General features: G+C 38.0%; 1 protein-coding gene across 1 annotated transcript in view; it reads right to left on the bottom strand.

The window, feature by feature from the left end:
• Window positions 1-17,700, bottom strand: part of dchs2 (dachsous cadherin-related 2) — a 48,912-nt gene extending 31,212 nt beyond the window's left edge. Inside the window, exons 1-7 of the mRNA XM_055205347.2 lie at window positions 15,711-17,700; window positions 11,893-12,084; window positions 11,587-11,818; window positions 8,762-8,998; window positions 3,314-4,333; window positions 2,830-3,017; window positions 465-561 (exon numbers count right to left, since the gene is read on the bottom strand). Coding sequence (XP_055061322.2) covers window positions 465-561; window positions 2,830-3,017; window positions 3,314-4,333; window positions 8,762-8,998; window positions 11,587-11,818; window positions 11,893-12,084; window positions 15,711-17,441 — 3,697 coding nt within the window. The 5' untranslated portion in view covers window positions 17,442-17,700. The remainder of the gene's footprint in view (window positions 1-464; window positions 562-2,829; window positions 3,018-3,313; window positions 4,334-8,761; window positions 8,999-11,586; window positions 11,819-11,892; window positions 12,085-15,710) is intronic.
• Window positions 17,701-18,508: the final 808 nt, after the last annotated feature.

Below are 18,508 nucleotides of genomic sequence, written 5' to 3'. Positions count from 1 at the left end.
CAGCATTAGGCTGCTATGCCACATTTGTTTTGTTGTTTTGCAATGGTATAGTGATCATGTACCAGAAAATACAGGAAATTTGTATGTAGTATTAAAAACAGTATAAAAGTATAAGCTAAAGTATGAAGGGTAAACTTTCCTTTCACTTGAGCAATAGCAGGGAGCAGCAGGATCTCTTAAACCTAAATGACTTAAATCCTCATTTCTAATTCTAATCAAATTACTTCAGTGCCAACAGAGGTCACACTAATACTGACTGATGCCTGAAGAAGACATTTTAATTTTGTTGACATATTTCCTGTATTTTCGATTTGTATCTTAATAAAAAGAGTGAAAAATAAATATATATGGACATTACAACTTTGCTAAAACAACAAAGCTGGTGGTTGTGGCCTTTGGACTTGCACAGTAATGTATGTTCGCTTTACATACAAAGTACAAGAGTCCTCTCCGTATTATTTTACCTTTAATGAAGAACTTGACAGTTCCATTTTCTCCAGCATCCAGGTCTTTAGCAAACATACTGATTACAACTGAACCCTCTGGAATTCCTGTCCACACCTGTACATCAAGACAAATTTACATTTATACCTTTACACATTTATGCATTTACAGTGTGTTCAAGATATACATTTTATTAGTTTAGTTTATCTGCCATTTTAGGGTAACTGCTGGATGACAATGTAGTGTATATTAAGCCATACTTTGTGCTACCACCTTTTCTATCAAACTATCATTTTGTGAAATATGAAACAGTAGATAAAATGATGTACAGTATGATGTACTGTTAAAAAAAAGTACTAATGCAAACCAAGTATAAAATTGATTTTACGTGTAAGTGCCATTTCATTTGCATAAACATCAAATAAATAACATTAACATTAATCATGGCACATTTGAGGTCCTTAGATAAATGTTCATCTACTTCAGATAAAACCCAAGTGAGTAAATCAGATTTTCATATAAACACAGGACAAATCAGCAAATCATCTGTCTGCATATGTTGTGAGAAATTGGGTGTACTTTATGACAAGAGTAAGCTGCATGACACCCGTGCTCACAGCAGTCGCAGAAGAAATAAAGGACCTTTAAACTCATCAGATCACATCAGATCATTTAAAGGAGCATTTCACCCGTAGAAACATTCATCTTTATTGAAAGTGCCTCATAAATTTGGTGCCTATTTGACCGAGAAAAGCAGTGTTTGTAGTCTCACCCCCTCAACAAAAATATTGGACATCCTGCTTTCAATGATGCAAAATGATGATTTTTTACGTTATCATTGAAAGAAGGAAGTGCAACACTGAAATCTGTATTTCTCCTGTCTCAGCGGAAACTGAGGACATAATGCACAACCGTTCAAAAACATGACTGGGGTTCTAACTATACATAGCTTAATGCAAATGGGTGAAGCGTCCCTTTAATGGAAAATGAATAGAAAAGATAGATCTGTCTAAAGAAATATTAAGTAAACATGTGTCAATACAACTAGATTTCCCTAAATGTGAATTTTTTTGGATTTAATTCAATAAAGCACTGTCATCACAAACTCTTGGGAGCAGACATGAATGAATGTGTTTGTCTCACATTATTGCTTAAATTGGTTGATGCTGGACAAGGGTTTTTCGAGCCGTGGCACTGGCATGGTTAAACAAAAATTAAAAAATTATGCGGTAATACTAAATGTTGGTCATTTTTACCGTGGCAAACCATTAAACTGGTAATCGTTAAATTTCTGATAAAGTGGAAACAACAATAAGATGGTTTGGTTCCCAACACTGTCAGAAAAAATTTATAAAACTGTACCTTTTCTATCGCTGGGGTGGTACCCTAAGGTTCCGTTTTGTACCTTTTCAGGTATATTAAGCATAATACAATGTTGTACCTTTTTGAGTACATTACTATACCTTAAGGACCTATAGAGACAAAGCGCAGCGCATCATAGCCTGAAAACCACGCCCACCGGGGGGGAAACAATCCATCCATCTCCATTGACTTTGTATTGCAAGAGGCTGCCTCCTTGTCATTTCTGGCTTATAACAAAAACAGAATAATGCCTAAAAGCTGCTGTGTGTCAGGATGTACAGCTAACAAGCCGAAAAAAACGAGAAATACGTTTTTATAAGCTGTCGACCCCAAAAAACGAGCGTTTAAAAGACACAAAAGTGGAAACAGGCAACTTTTCATAGTACTCCTATTAGTAGAACTGTGCCCACTAGGAGGAAACGTAGTCTGCGATCCACTTTTGTCTCCTTAAGGCTGGGTTTTACGGCTCGACAGCTTATAAAAACTTATTTCTGGGCTTTTTGGCTTGTTAGCTGTATATCTTAGCAGCTTTTAGGCATTATTCTGTTTTTGTTATAAGCCAGAAATGACAAGGAGGCGGCCTCTCGCAATATAAAGTCAATGGAAACGGTTGGATTGTTTCCCCCCTGGTGGGTGTGGTTTTCAAATTTGCATAACTGCGCTCTGTCTCTATTGTGTACTTTTAAAGGTATAGTTAACTGTTTTACCCTAAAATTTAACTGGTACAAAATAGTAGGCTACCTTAAAGGTATCCAATAGGGTTTAATATTGTACCCCAAAATGTACAACATTTCAATGTGTTGTATATCCATAACGGTACAAAATTAACCTTTGAGGGTACCACCTCAGTGACAGAAAAAGTCGTTTTGTACCTTTTTTCTGACTGCGAAGGAATGCACATATTCATTAAATAGCTTTCATGACTGCTTCATATGAAATGTAAAATTTATGTCAACAAGAGGATCCATATACAATTCTATAACTAAACTGGAGGTTAATTTCAATAAATGTGTTGTATTTGACCTGTACGTTTAACTGTTTGGTTGCAGGCAGGTGCATGAATTGTGGGGGGTTGTCGTTGATGTCTGTGACTAGAATGTAAACAGCACTGGTGGCGTTGAGACGAGGACGACCCTGGTCAGTCACCATCACCCGTAGCACATGTTGTGCCTGCTCCTCACGATCCAAAGCCACCAGGTTTATGATCTCTCCTACAGACAGGGAAAGAGAAGAGTTCAGCCAAAAACGAAAGTTCTGTCATTTACCCACTCTTACGTTGTTACAAACCTGTATAAATTTCTTTGCTTTGAACACAAAGGAAGATATTTTGAGGAATGTTTGTAACCAAACCAAACAGAGGCCCCATTGACTTTCACAGTAGGAAAAAAATAATACTACGGACGTCAATGGGGCCTCTGATCGGATACCTCTCGAGGTATAAAATTACCTCAAGATGGATAATTTGAATCTAAATGAAATTCAGTATTAATTTTACAGTTATTCTGACCTGTTCTGGGGTTGATGCTAAAGTGTTTTCCATCAGACAGCAAGATGTAGGTTAACACTGCATTGTTATGAGAATCTCTGTCTGTGGCTTTTACTGTTCCTATTAACCCATGCGGGGGTGGTCCCTCCTGCACGCTAAAGAAATACACATCCCTTTCGAATACAGGTGCATTGTCATTCTCATCCTTTACCACAACAACCACAGTTGCTGTGGCAGTGGCTTCCATTGAACCATCTTGCATGCTTGCACAGATGCTGAATCTGTAAGTGGGTTCAGTTTCGTAGTCAAGACGTTGCGATACAAACATCCATCCGCTCTCTGGGTGGATCTTGAATGGTGGCACCCCAGTGATGGGTTTAAGAGAGTATGTCATGGCAAAGTTTCCTCTGCTCTGAGCTCTGGAACTATAAGCACGAACCTGAATTACTCTGGTGTCTTTTTGAGCATTTTCTCCGATTTCCACCTGGTAAACCAGCGTTTCAAAGGCTAGCGTGTCTTCTGCAAAGCCTGAAGAGTCCATCTCTATCACAAGATCTAGGGTAGAGTTCAATGAAGGCTGACCTTCATCCTCGGCTATAACACTGAGCTCGTACCTCTGTCTAGAATCTCTAGAGAGGTCATTGCTCAGGGTGAGAGTCCCAAGGTGTGGGTGAATGGTAAACAATTGGCTCTCAGGAAGTAACGTGTAGCGAATTTTGCCGTTAAGGCCGCCGTCTCTATCTTCAGCATGTGCAATGAAGAGTGGTGTCCCTGGAGGGGTGTTATGTGATATTGTGATGTGCCCTGAAGTCTTCTGGAATACAGGAGAGTTGTCGTTGACATCTGTAATGGAAACATTGACCTGAGCACTGCTGTAGATAGGAAAGGTTCCTGTGTGGAACTGTAAGATCAGGAGAACACAGGAGAGGGACTCATGGTCAAGAGGCTTGTTTGTGGTGATGACACCCGTCTGGGCATCTACTGAGAAAAGCCCCAGTGGATCACCAGATGAAATGATGTATGAGACTACCTCCACTGAATCTGAAATTAGAAGCAAGCAAATCAACATAAATATGACAAATTAACATCATTGATGGTGATTTTGCAACAAAAATTGAGAAAAAAAAAATTAAATAGTATGTATGTTTTTATGGAACACTGTTTTTAATACATCAAAACTTTATAGTGATCATCTGTTCATCTTAAAAAGGTAGAAAAAACATCAAAGAACCATATAACGACTTTAGATTAAAAATTTTCTAAGGCCATAATAACTTTGCATAAGGAAAAGAATACAATTTAAAAATTTCAAAAAAAAATGCACATTAAAGGGACAGTAAGTAGGATTTTCCGCCATCTAGGGGTGAAATTGTATTTTGCATTCAAACGAATGGTGCTCTCTAGCGCCTCACTTTTCCAAATGCGTGTTGCAACTACGGTAGCCATTATATACTCACTGATCTCCTTGTCCATTTCAGCTGGTTCACGTGTTCTGAAGAAAAATGCGTGGTGGAAACGTGTTGCAGTAGGCTGATGCTTTTTGTCCCTCTCTACTATTATAGTTTTTCAATATGGCGGAACAACATTAAGACTTCTTGGGCTTGCCCATTCAATATATAAATAAAGAGAAGAAATTCTAAGCTTACAAAGAAAAGTCAGATCATTGGCAGAGTTTATTTGACACCAATGAAGAAATACTTATGAATAAAGACATTGATTTTTGACTAATAAAATACTTAACATATTGTCCCTTTAAAGTGGAATTTTGGACAGTATGGATTTTACTAGATTTTAGGAATACAGACAAATTGGATCTTAAAGAGCTGCACAATGTTTACAAATTCTCCTATTGCCGTAGTTCTGAGACTTTTTGGGCAACGCCCTCCTCGAAATCTATAAAATAAATGTGGCGCCCCCTACAGCACCACCACCCCATTTCCGACTCTATTTTGGAACCCCACTTAAGCCCGGAATACACTGCAGGTTTCTTGCACTCCTATAAGATCATTAGCTTTATAACACTGTGTGAAATGGATTGTTTAAACTTGGGAACGACAAGCATGTAGTCGGTACGATGATGACACCTATTGAATCGGAGGCTTCTATGGCTGCGTCACACGTTAGCGCAACGTCACCAGCAATGGGCTAATGGTAAACAAATACCAGTACGCAGGTCGTAGCAGCAAACACACTGTGCGTTGATCATACTAAAATTTTTGACACTGTCAGAAAACTATCGTAGGCTATCTTTGATGCAAGACCTATCCTTGATGCAAGAAAACTGCCTTCTTTGAACTTCTCTCACTGTATGACGCAGTCGCGTAGCTATGGGTGGGCCTGGGTCCACCCACCTGCCTATCCAGTAAAGCCTATTAGTTATCCTAAAGAGTAAATTATGTTGCATTTATCACTATACTTGACCTATAAAATAATTTTTTTTAAACTCTTGTTTGCTATTATAATAATAAATAAGTTAATTTTCTAAATAGTAGTGCAATAAATAGCGCATTTCGAACAGCCTCCTGGCCCCTCCTACACCCCACATCATAGAAATTAACACCCGGTTTAAGGCTGACACGTAAGGAATAATGAAAGCTGCGCTGCTTAATTGTCTTAGAATGAAGGTCACGAAGACCTTCGGTGAGAAGACTTTATTACAGCTTGATGGTGCACCCTTTAACATTACCGTTGAGGTTTTTGAACCTGAGGTGTTGGTTTAGCAGCTAAAAAAGAAAAGTCTTTGCATATAACATTTGCGCCCATGAGCCTGCTGGTCTGAAAACGATGTGTGTTCAGGCGCATAGTTGGTGCTTTGCTATTTTGAGGCAAATAAAATAGACTAGTCTACGCCACTGACCAACTAAAACCTGCCAATGGAGAAGATATTGCTTTTGTTATTTAATGATGAATGTTATGCTTAAATTTCAAAACACCCACAGCGCTGTTCTAGTGCTGAAATTGCGTTTATAAATTATTTATTGTTCCAAATAAACTATTTTTAAAGTACAAACCTTTTCTTGCATATTTGTAAATTATTCTTTGAGATTACTGATCATGTAGGCTATCCATACATTTACAATAATTAAAAGCCTGCTATTTTTACTTCCATGACTGAAAGAAAACGACTTTTAAAGGTTTAAATGAAGAATTTCGTTGCAAAACGAGAGAACTCCGTTTTTAACATTTTTTCTAATTATTTTTATGTTATCATGTTATTATTTTGTTTTATAGTGCTACTTAGCTGTATTTTTTAAGTTATGAAGGTTTAAATCAAAACAAACCAACCGCAGTTGAATTGATATTAATTGGAATGCACAACCAAAAAACGAGATTTCTTTTGCAACAAAACTTTTCAAATACCAACAAATTAAGCTACTATTTAAAGTATTTTTAAAGTAGGCCTAAAGCTTTTCTTGCATATTTGTAAACTATTCTTTGAGATAACACGGATCATCTGGGCTATCAATATATTTACAGCAATTAAAAGCCTACTATTTTTACTTGAATGATCATGACTGAAAGAAAACGACTTTTAAAGGTTTTAATACCAAAGAATAACAATTTCATTACAAATAAAAACAACGCAATTTTTTAATATCAATCTTAAACTGGTGGTCTTCTTCCTCTGCTCAGTTTTTTATTTTACAAATTCTGCCAAAATATGGAATCGGGATGGCGCAAGCGCAACTGGCTTGTAAAGGAGATGAGACTCTTATTGGTTTATTTCACATTGCGCTTAGATTGTTAAAATAGGGCCCATACAGGCTTTTGTTCTTATTAAACAGTGATATATTGAAACTGATGTAGTTGTGTGTTTGTATATTTTGATAACAGATCCTTTTTTGGTTAAGACCCACCTGATTTCCTCTGGGCCCACCCACATTGTGAATCATGGCTACGCTAGTGGTATGACGGACCACCACAAAATGGGTTTGCTACACTTAAATAAAAGGTATGTAGGATTGTGGCCAAAACTGGTACTGCAATCACACAACTGGTGGCCAAAACACAAAATGACAACATAAACATCAGTTGAGGGCTGCAACTGCACATTTTAAGTGACAATATCCTGGCCAGGCCACGGTTGTCAGTGATATAAGTATTTGAAATGAAAATGATTTATTAATGTCTAGTGACATATCAGGGCCATTTTATGATTAATTGATATAAATTTCTTACATACTGTTCCTTTAATATTTATCAAGTATTCTTTAAGAAAACTGTGGCTTTTTTACTTGTTGTATTTGTATTGTCTTTATTTGGTTGCATGTGTCTTTTTTATTTGGTGCCAGGCATTATAAGACATAGGACACACATAGGATTTTCCTCCTCACCAACTAGATGAATAATGAAACTGAAAGTATATTTTTCTACATTTACTGCTTTGAAATAACCAGTTAATCATATGTAATTACTTATAATCTCCCCCAATACATTTTTTTAAATATAATTTGTTTTTATTTAGTTATTTTTATTAATTTTTTATATTTTCTTTAATTTTAAGAAATGGAAGTACACAATGTCAAAAATATATATGTTATGTTCTAAAATGTTTTATCTAAACTGACACTATTCTTTGGCAGGCTATTTAAGATTCTAGAATAGGGATCTTACATACTTCAGTAACACCTGTGCTATCTGTACGATTTATGTATATGTCCTAATCTAGCATTTGAAAGCTCAAACAGGCAACCAAAGACCCCAGAGATTAAAGGATCTGCCTTCTCTCCAAATCAGGAACTCAGAAATTCTTGTTCTTCATCTGTCTTTGAAGAGGATTAATCAGCTAATGTAAATTATAACCTCAGATGACTGTCTAGCGTTCAAGCAGGAGACTAACCGTTTGTGTTTGTGTATGTATTTGGCTAATATCCAGTATATTAATCTAATTTTAAAATTATTCAAATTAATTATTAAACATGTATTGCTCTGTATGCAGAAAATATGTTAAAAAGGTTTTATTTTTTAATTAAACTTAAAAAGTTTATATAAAAACATTCTTATCTCAGCAAATCATGTTTGATTTTGTTTGTTTAAACCATACAGTAATGACACTGTACCAAACAGGTTAAGAAAATGCTAAACTCTAAAATTGTGGTTTTACAACTTTGCCAGTCAAACATTTAACTCTTCGATCAGCTCATCCATGACATCCAAATGGTGTATGTGGTTTTGTTAAATAATACAACAATCATGTTATCAATCAATCTATACAGTAGCCCCAGAAGGTATTAGGAGACTAAAAACACTTGTATTTACTTTTCTGAACAAACTTCACTTCACCAATTATTTTGGTCCCGAGATTATTTGGTCCTTATTAATGAATGTATGGAGTAAGTCTAAAGATGTACTATTTAAAACCTTTATGTGACTATAAGTGTGTTCTCTGTGTTATATTTTAATACACACAATTTAGTAAGAAAACATCTCAAATAACTAAAGAACACAGTGTGACAAAAGTGAACTCACTGGCAGGTGTAACAGCCTTAACTAAACCGACAGTGGAGCCTACAGGTGCATCCTCAGAGATGAAGAAGCTGTAGTGGGACTTTTGGAAGAAAGCAGGGGGCTGTTCGCTGTACAGGACGCTCATGGTGATATTAGCAGGATGAATGGCAGACAGCCCTCCTCCATCCCGAGCTGAGATTGACAATTTCAAACTGCTACTATGCAGCTGAGACAGTGAAGAGTTAAGGTAGACCGATCCTGTGGAAAAGACAATACCTACAATTACTTATATCAAATATACTAGCTGAATATGCAAAGAACAAGTTAATTCCATAGTAGTGACAGACCAATATATTGCAATGGCTATTTCGAATATTTTAATTATGGAAATCCGCTGATACATTTGTCTGTTCGGGCAATAAATCTTTCCACTCCTTAAATTCATTGTTTCTTAAGAATATTAGGTCAGATGTGAAGCCAGTGTCTGACAGAAAAATGATGATTGTTAAAATCATTACTTGCTATTTAATGTTAAGTTTTGGTTTGCAGAAAAGTGCAAACAAATAAAATGTGTTAATATATTTGATATGTTGGTAGTTTCTTTAATTGGTGTATAACTTTGACTGGAACATTGAACACCAATAGATCTGTTTATGGTTCTTTGCAACTTTGACAGATGGTGAAGCGTCTGCTAGATTCTGTCACCTTGGTCTACCTTACAATCCAAAGCATCTCATTTAAGCATCTCATTTAATCCTTGTCTTTGTTACTAGCCTCAGACTGTATTCCACATTTTGGGGCTATAACGGAGAATGCCCAATCCCCTTTAGCCTTCTTTTTACATTTTGGAACAGCCAGCAGAAGATGGTTTGTTGATCTTAGAGATCTTGCAGGTGTATAGCACTCTAAGAGATTTGAAATATAATTTGGGGACAGATTATGTAGTGCTTTAAAAACCATTATTAAAATCTTAAACTCAATTCGAGACTCAACTGTTGGCCAATGAAGGGAAGACAGCACCGGAACGATGTGCTCTCTTTTTTCATTCCCTGTCAGAAGCCTAGCGGCAGCATTTTGGACTAACTGTAAATAATATAGGTGTCGCTGACAGATCCCCACATAAAGCCCATTACAGTAGTCCACTCTAGAGGTAATAAAAGCATGGATCACTCAGAAGAGGTTTTCATTTCTAAATAATGCACAATACGGACTACCGGCACATCCGGGAACTTGACTGTAAATTTCGTCACCGCCCCTTTTCGGGGGTTAAAAAAGCAGCGCCTCCATTGGCTTCCATTCAAAATAGCGTAACAAAGCAACGTTTTTACACAGCCGGCAGGCGTAAATAACTTATGGAATCGCTCGGATTAAGCATGTCGAGTGTTTGTCTGTCCATCCTGCCTGCCGTGGAGCGCGGGGGATGCATTGGCACATTTGATTTGGTCAATGTAGGAACATGTCCCTTTCATTCTCACAGCGTCAAATTTGTGTAACAACGCCATCCAGTGATTGCTGGAAATATCGCTAAGCCAGTAAGTTGTATGGCTGGACGGAAAAGTGCACTCATTACTCTAAATATAAAGACATAATAAATAAATACGAAGTAACTTTCAAATACGAAGTAAAATCATTCACTTGCTTCCCTGTTGACTTGATGAGGTACGTGTTTAATGTCCGGGTAAGACACCTCTGGCCAATAGGGAGCGTTGTTACACAAATTTGATGCTGGGAGAGTGAGGGAGACATGTTTTTGTATTGACCAAATTGGGTGTGTTGGTGTGTCTTTCGCGCTCTGTGGCGGGCAGGGTGGACGGATGATTACTCAACATGTTTGGTCTGAGTGATTTCATGGGTTGTTTGCGCCTGCCGGCTGTGTATGAACGTTGCTTTGTTCCGCTATTTTGAATGGAAGTCAATGGAACTTCTAGTGCGATTTCCCCCAAAAGTGGGCGTGAACCTGTTCAGAGACATTCTATGACGTTGCGCCGGTTGTGCGTATAGCCACATATCTAAATCTACCGTTTCCCTAAACTGTGTGTTTACTTGTGTGTTACTATGTGACCGTTCAAGCGCAAAGCCCGAAAGGAGAACAGTTTGGTCCTCACGTGCTGACAGGCAGCATGCGCACATGATTGCAACACTGAGATGTTATGATGGTGGACAGATGCTTTTTTTGTGTGTCCCAAGTTCCCCCGATAACTTAATATAAGGACTACAAAACAGGAATTGAAATGCATTATGGCATTGCTTCACCCGGTTAAAGAGGTGATTGGAATAAAAGGCATAATATAAGGGCTAAGCTCACATCTATGTGGGCACTCTGTATAAAAGTGTCAGTCCACTCTCAATCTCTATTCATGTCTATTAAGGATTTAAAAAGGTGCTATGTAATCCACAGGCCTCCTGCTGGGACATGACATACGTGATTACTATATCTGCTACAGACAACACTTAGCCGCACACTCAAGCGCATCTGAATACTAATTTTTAAGCCACTAGTACACATAGAACAAGATAACCCATGAGTATTGTTAGTATTGCAGGGTTGAGAATGACACATATATTGTTTCAGTTTTGTTGATTTTTTTTATAAAATGGCATAATGCAGCTTTAAAATAACAAAATATCTGAACTGTTTGACCACCACTTCAACTAAAGCTGTCTCACTGTGAACTTTGTGGCATTCTCCAATCCCCTAAACCCTGGGATTTTTCGCTGTAAATTATGGCACTCAAAACCATTTGCAAAACCATACCTTTTTCTATGCAGTATCACTTTAAACAGGCAGAATTTACAGTATGTGACGTATTTTAAGTCCCAGTGGATGTTAACTCAAGGCATGTTACCTGTTGACTGGTCCACGCTGAATAAAGAGGCAGAATCTCCAGGTAGTAGCTCATAGGTGATTTCCCCATTATTGCCAGAATCCTGGTCAGAAGCAAACACGCTGAGGAGTTCAGTGCCAGGCTGGGCATGGCTGCTAATGCTCGTGATATAACTCTCAGGATTAAAAACAGGAGCATTATCATTCACATCCTCCACATCGATGTGAACAAATGTCTGCGAATTAAGACCATCCTATTGAGAAAGAAAGAAAATAATTTCAGACGGTTTCTCCTTTTTTACTTGATATTACAATACCTTTAACTTACTTGATCTTCAGCTTTAATTAACAGGTCAAAGGTCACAAAGCCAGCTTCGTAGTCAATGTCCTGAGAGACACAGATTTCTCCTGTAACAGAGTTGATGTTGAAGAAAGGGTGGGTATCCTCGCTAATGTAGCCATCACAGAGCGAGTACTGCACTTTTCCAAACTCTGCATCATCAGCATCCGTGGCAGTGACCTGGTTCAGATTGAAATTTGATCATTAAGGTCAATCTCATTTTAAATGGCCTATGTGGCGATTGCATGCCATATATAAAGGAAATTTTTTTTTTTTGACATTTAAAGGACCATTAAATCTTTTTAAAACTGCATAGAAACCCAGCATCAATCACCTGAAGGACCAAGACTCACCCACGGAAAAGCTCTTGAAACATCGGTCAGATCTTACTTTGGACCAACGTTAAATAACAGCACCATGTAGGTAATGCAGAAGTAATGCAGAGTAATCTGCAGGTGCTGAAAGACTCTTACAAGGCAATTTGTTTTAACACAGCGTTAAGACACTTAGGCTGCGTCCGAAACCGCATACTGTATAGTAGGTACTGAATTAGATGTAATACCTACTTACTTAGCGTTAAAACAGTAGGTACTGTATAGTATGAATCCTGGTAGTATGAATGAGATTCGGACGTACTACATCCGCCATGTTGCTACATCACGTGACATACGTCGTCATCACGTCATGTCATTTCAGCGCGAAAACAACCGCATGTCTCGTCTTCTTCTTTGGATAACTCCTCTCCCGGGGCATCATGGGATAATGAAGCGTCCATCGCATGCACACTGCAAAATCTAACCGGAAGTAGTAGGTCATCCGGGTACTTTTCGCATACTGTTTTTCGAATACTATGTATTCGGACATACTACTCGCCTCACCTACTGCTTTTTGCGTACTATATAGTATGAAGTAGGCGGTTTCGGACACAGCATTAGTCTAATCGACAAGGTGTCTTTTCCAACAGCTGGAGCCAAATCGTTCTTACACCAGACACATTACAATCGTTCTTACACCACAATATTACAGTAGTGAAAGTGAAGAGTGAAAGTGACATACTGGCCAATACAGTATGGTACCCATACTTGAAATCAACCCATCCTCACCCCATGTCATCAATATTTGACGACACTTGACCATTCGTTAATATGTGACGGGGAGGGTATACCTTTCGCGTCATTTTTTGACGAACTGGGGACTTCAATACTAATACGTCTGTTGCATTCTCTTTCCTATTTTCTTACCATTTTCGCGTCGGTTTAGGGTTAGATTTACATAATGACATCCCTACCCAAACCTAACTCTAACCCCAACGCCAGGTGACAACTGTCGTACCTAACTCTAACCCCAACGCCAGGTGACAACTGTTTAATTTCGCGTACACTGTTTAATTTTGCGTAATCTAACCATAAACCGACGCGAAAATGGTAAGAAAATAGGAAAGAGAATGCAACGGACGTAATAGTATTGAAGTCCCCAGTTCGTCAAAAAATGGTGCGAAAGGTATACCCTCCCCGTCACATATTGACGAATGGTCAAGTGTCGTCAAATATTGACGACATGGGGTGAGGATGTGTTGTTGAAATTTAACTGCTGCATTTAACTCATGATCCCTGCAATTAATGAACACATCCACTGCAAATCGTGAACACACATCCAGAGCAGTGGGCAGCTATCACTGCAGGACGCAGAGAACAACTGGGGGAAAACATGCCCTGCTAAAGGGCACATCAGTTCCAACCTGCCGGCCATGAGAATCAAACTACTAGGCCACGACTGCCCCAAACCATTAGTATAAAGGATGATTATTGCCTTTTAATTTGCAAAGTCATCTCAAGTTTAATATTTGCTCCTATTGTGTACCCAGAGTAAACCCACGCTGACACAGGGAGAACATGCACACAGAAAGGCAACCTGTCCTAGCGTGGTCACGAAAACTTAACATTTGTACACTTATGTAAGTGATTTTAAGCCATTGCGCATCCTGGTTTTGTGTGAGAGGAGCGCGCAAGTCGCGCATCCGCTGCTCATTAAGCTCATGATCTTTTGCCACTTTATTTGCCTTAAATACATATATGCGTCAAAATTCCCATCTTTGCAAATATCCTCATAAACACAACATTTAGTGCTTAAGAGAAAGTAAACAGCTGAAAGAGAAATGCATGTGTAACAGTAGATTGGATCCGGACTTTTGTCTTAAAGGGGAAGTTACCTAATTTTGCTCCTGTCGGTCACTATTATGTTTTTGTGAAAATCTCTTACTGCTTTTAACTAAATCACTTTTCTACGTTTAATAAGATGTGTAATATACATTATTTATTATCATTCTTTCATCACTGACTGTTACTGGGCCCCTAAGGTGACATTGGAGTAAAAAAATCTAAAGTTTCGTTTCATGTGCTCACACGAAACCTTCATGTGCAGAATTTTTTTTTAAAGTTTAGTTTTGCATGCACACGTGAAACTAAACTTTATTTAAAGGAACTGTATGTAGGATTGTGGACAAAACTGGTATTGCAATCACAAAACTTGTGGCTAAAACTGGTACTGCAATCACACAACTGGTGGCCAATACACAAAATGACAACATAAACATCAGTTGAGGGTTGCAACCCCACTTTGATAATGACAATATCTTGGCCAGACCACTGTTGTCAGTGATATAAGTATTTGAAACGAAAATGATTTCTTAATGTCTAGTGACATATCACGGCCATTTTATGATTAAATTATATACATTTCTTACATACTGTTCCTTTAATTTTTCTCCATGTCCCATTAGGGGCTCCGTAGACTGTTAATCTTCACTGAGCTTGAATTTTGTTTTTTTATCTTCTTTTTAATGCATGTATACGTTTTTTGTGAGAATTATAAAAATATTTGGCATTAAATATTTTAATATCATAAAAACCTTATTAAAAGGTAAAAAAATTGGTCATATCACCCACCCCTATGCTATGTTACAGTAGTGACATGTTAGGTTGCTAACTTAAAAGTAAAAGTTTGTGATTGTTAGTGTTTCACAAATATTGCATGTTTGATAGCTTTTTATTTGTAATGCTATTGTTCATCATCTAGGACAAGGTCATTTAAACTATATTATTTCATCATAGCAGAACCTTGATCCCAGCGCTGCTATCATAAAAGAGAAACTAGCATTTATGAGCTATAAGTTGTTGGAAGGAGCGGTACATTAGGTCAAAGTCTAAAAGAAGCTGCCTGAGTTCAGATAATTCAACTCTGTATGCAAACATGATATGAGTTTGATTTGAGTAATGATATGAGTAATGTAAGGACAAAAACAGAATTGTTGCAATAAACACAGCTTTGAAGAGATACAGCATGTAGAATGCGGAAGGCATATATCTTTAATAATTAAGAAATGCAAGGTACTGTAGGTGTGTCTAATAAAATACTGGAATTACTACTTCTACTAATATGGTTTTTTATGCCAAATACACATGTCAAGAGTTTTGGAACTATGTATCACCAAAAGCAAAGCATGGGAGCAGTGGTGTGGCTAGGGGTGCAACACTGTTGTCTTTGTGTCTGCAGTAAAGCCCAGTACAGTCTGTGTTTTTGAGAGTGAGGTTATGTGATGTGATAGTAGCTGATTGTTTTTCTAGCTCTGTGATTCATTCAATGCTTTATTTGTTGTGCAGTGGCCTCATCTCCAATAGTTACTGTAAGCTATTGTGTGTTAAACCATCTACTGTCATTTTGGTCATGTTTTTTTCACATTTCATTTAAAGTTTTTTGTTTAATTTGAACTTTATACTGACTGAATAGAATATAAATAATAATTTTACCTGTAAGATGCATGTCGCAACAGCTGTATGCTCTTTGATGGTTATGTTGTAGAACGGTTGCTGAAATATGGGTTTGTTGTCATTGATATCCTTTACATGGATGGTCACACTGGCTGTGGCAGAGAGAGATGGAGAACCACCATCAGTTGCCACCACTAAGAAAGTCAGCTCCCTCTGTTTCTCATAGTCTAAGCTTGCAGCAGTAATAATGACACCTGATGTTGGATCTATGTTAAACATATGCTCTTTCTCTGACTGTACAAAAGAATAAATGATTTCCGAGTTCTCTCCTTGATCTCTGTCTGTGGCCTTCACCTGTAAGAGAAATGTTCCGTCATGTACATCCTCAGGAATGCTCTCCTCATAGGTGTTTTGCTCAAAAACAGGTGGATTGTCATTCACATCGGTGACCTGAACTTGAAATGTTGTTTTGCTCCTCAGGGGAGGCGAACCATAATCTGAGGCAATCACAGTGAGTTCATACATGTCATTTACTTCTCGGTCCAGGTTTCCATCCACACAGAGTACATAAAGAAAATCATCAGTTGATTTGAGCGTGAACATTGCATCCCCACCTTGGAGGACCACATCAATCTTCTTTAACTCCCCTAAATCAGGGTCTGAGACCGCAATCCTGGCAACATATTCCCCCCGCCATGCTCCCTCTGATACTTCAGGTGCTCCAGCCTCATTTAAAAACAGAATGCTGATATTTGGGTGGTTATCATTGACATCCAGGACTTTAATACCCACAAAAGCATTGGAGGATTCGGGCTGACTCCCAGAATCCCATGCTGTCACAATGAGCTCAAAAAACGACTGTTTCTCATAGTCCAAATGTTTATTTAATCTAATTATACCCGAGGAGCTATCAACAATGAAAAACTCATTTGGGTCACTTTGACGACGGTTGATGTCATAGGTGACCTTCCCATTGCTGCCAAAATCTGGATCTGTTGCAAACACCTGACAGACAGGACTCATTAATGGTGCACTTTCCAATATGACAGCACGATATTCAGTCTGATTGAACACAGGCTGGTTGTCATTTTCATCCAGTACAGTAACATACACCTGTAGCTGGCCAGTTTTTGGAGGTATACCCCCATCAAACGTCTCAATTGTGAAACTGTAGGTGTCTATCGTTTCTCTATCTAATCTTTCTCGCAGAATAAGGTCTACATTTAACATATCATCTCCACTGTTGCGGACTTCCACTGTAAAAGTCTTCCTCGCGTCTCCATCTGTAATTCTGTAGCCCTGGATGCCATAAGCACCCTTATCCTGGTCTTCAGCTCCTTCTAGCTCAAAACGGGTTCCAGGAGGACTTAATTCAGACACATTTAACTGGATTGTTTTCACGGGAAACACAGGGAAATTATCATTTACATCCTTGACCTCAATGATAACTTTAATAACCTCTCCTGTTAATGTGGCCGCCGCAAACTCATACTTATCTACGCGCTCTCGGTCCAACACGACGGCGGTGGAGATGATCCCTGTGTCGGCATCGATCTTGAAGTCTCTGAAAACATCTGAATCTTTGCTTTCAGATATAAAGAACCCAGAACCTGTGATTTTCACGGGTAGTACATCTCTTATATCTCCGACGACAGTCTTTGCAGGTAATCCTTCCTCTACAGAGAGACTGAGATTAAACACCTGCGCGCAACATTGACACAGTAATGTCGTTAAGAAAAACTGCAGCAAAGTCCGTGTGTATAACTCCATGTTTAAGTAAAAACACTGAAAAGCGTTAAAAACATTTTTGTTTTATGGCGTTCGTTACAACGACGGTATAACGCCTTGGCACTGTCGCGTCGGGCTGAAGTTCAATAAAGCTCTTTCTCCGGAGCGCGTGTCCCACCGTGTCCTTCCAGTTTCTTCATTATTCGATCCTTTGCGCAAATCTTCTTGTTGTATATTGTTACATAAAAATTATGTGGTTAACGAGGCCACGCGACAGTTGAGAACAGCAAGTGGGGTGTTTTAGTGAGCAGCACGAGCGTCTGAGTGAAGACTGCCTGACGTCACGTGGCGCACAGCATGTAAAGCAGGTGTAAAGCTAGATGTTTTTATGTTTATAGTCAAAAGAGTGAGACATAAAAATATTATATTATTTTTTACTATAATTTATTATATTATTAAATAACAAATGTACGTGCTGTGTTATTATATCAAATACGTTTTACTTTTTTAGTCTACCTGTTGGTATACCCTGGTTGTGTTTTTTTTCTTAGATATTTTAATGTTTTGTAATTTGGCAAAGGAAAATGGTTAAATATGAAAAATAAAATATATGAAACAAAAATGTTATCGCATATAGTGAGGAGCTGCTGAAGACCAGAGCTAAGAACAAGATCATCCATATACATAATATGGTTTACTATAGGATATCAGTATTAAAGCTTTAAAAGATTCTGACATATCATCAATAAAAAATTAAAAAGAACTTGGGACAAAATCCCCTTACGTCTAACACCATCTGCTGACCCCAATAGGGGCTGTATTGTCCAATTTAAAGGGATAGCTCACCCAGAAATTAAAAGATCAGGGCCACTATTCACTTCCATAGTATTATTTTTTTTCTACTATAGAAGTCAACGGTGCCCTAGATCTACTTTGTTAGAAACATTCTTTAAAATATCTCCCTCTGCGTTCAGCAAATCAAAATAATTAATACAGGTTTGGAACAAGTTGAGAGTGAGTAAATGATAATAGATTTTTAATTTTTGGGTGGACTATCCCTTTAACATGCATGAACCGGTGGGCATACCAGTACTCCAGAATTTCACATT

The sequence above is a fragment of the Misgurnus anguillicaudatus genome, chromosome 3 (assembly GCF_027580225.2).
Source record: "Misgurnus anguillicaudatus chromosome 3, ASM2758022v2, whole genome shotgun sequence".
Lineage (NCBI taxonomy): Eukaryota > Metazoa > Chordata > Actinopteri > Cypriniformes > Cobitidae > Misgurnus > Misgurnus anguillicaudatus.
This window is presented reverse-complemented; position numbering and strand designations above follow the sequence as displayed.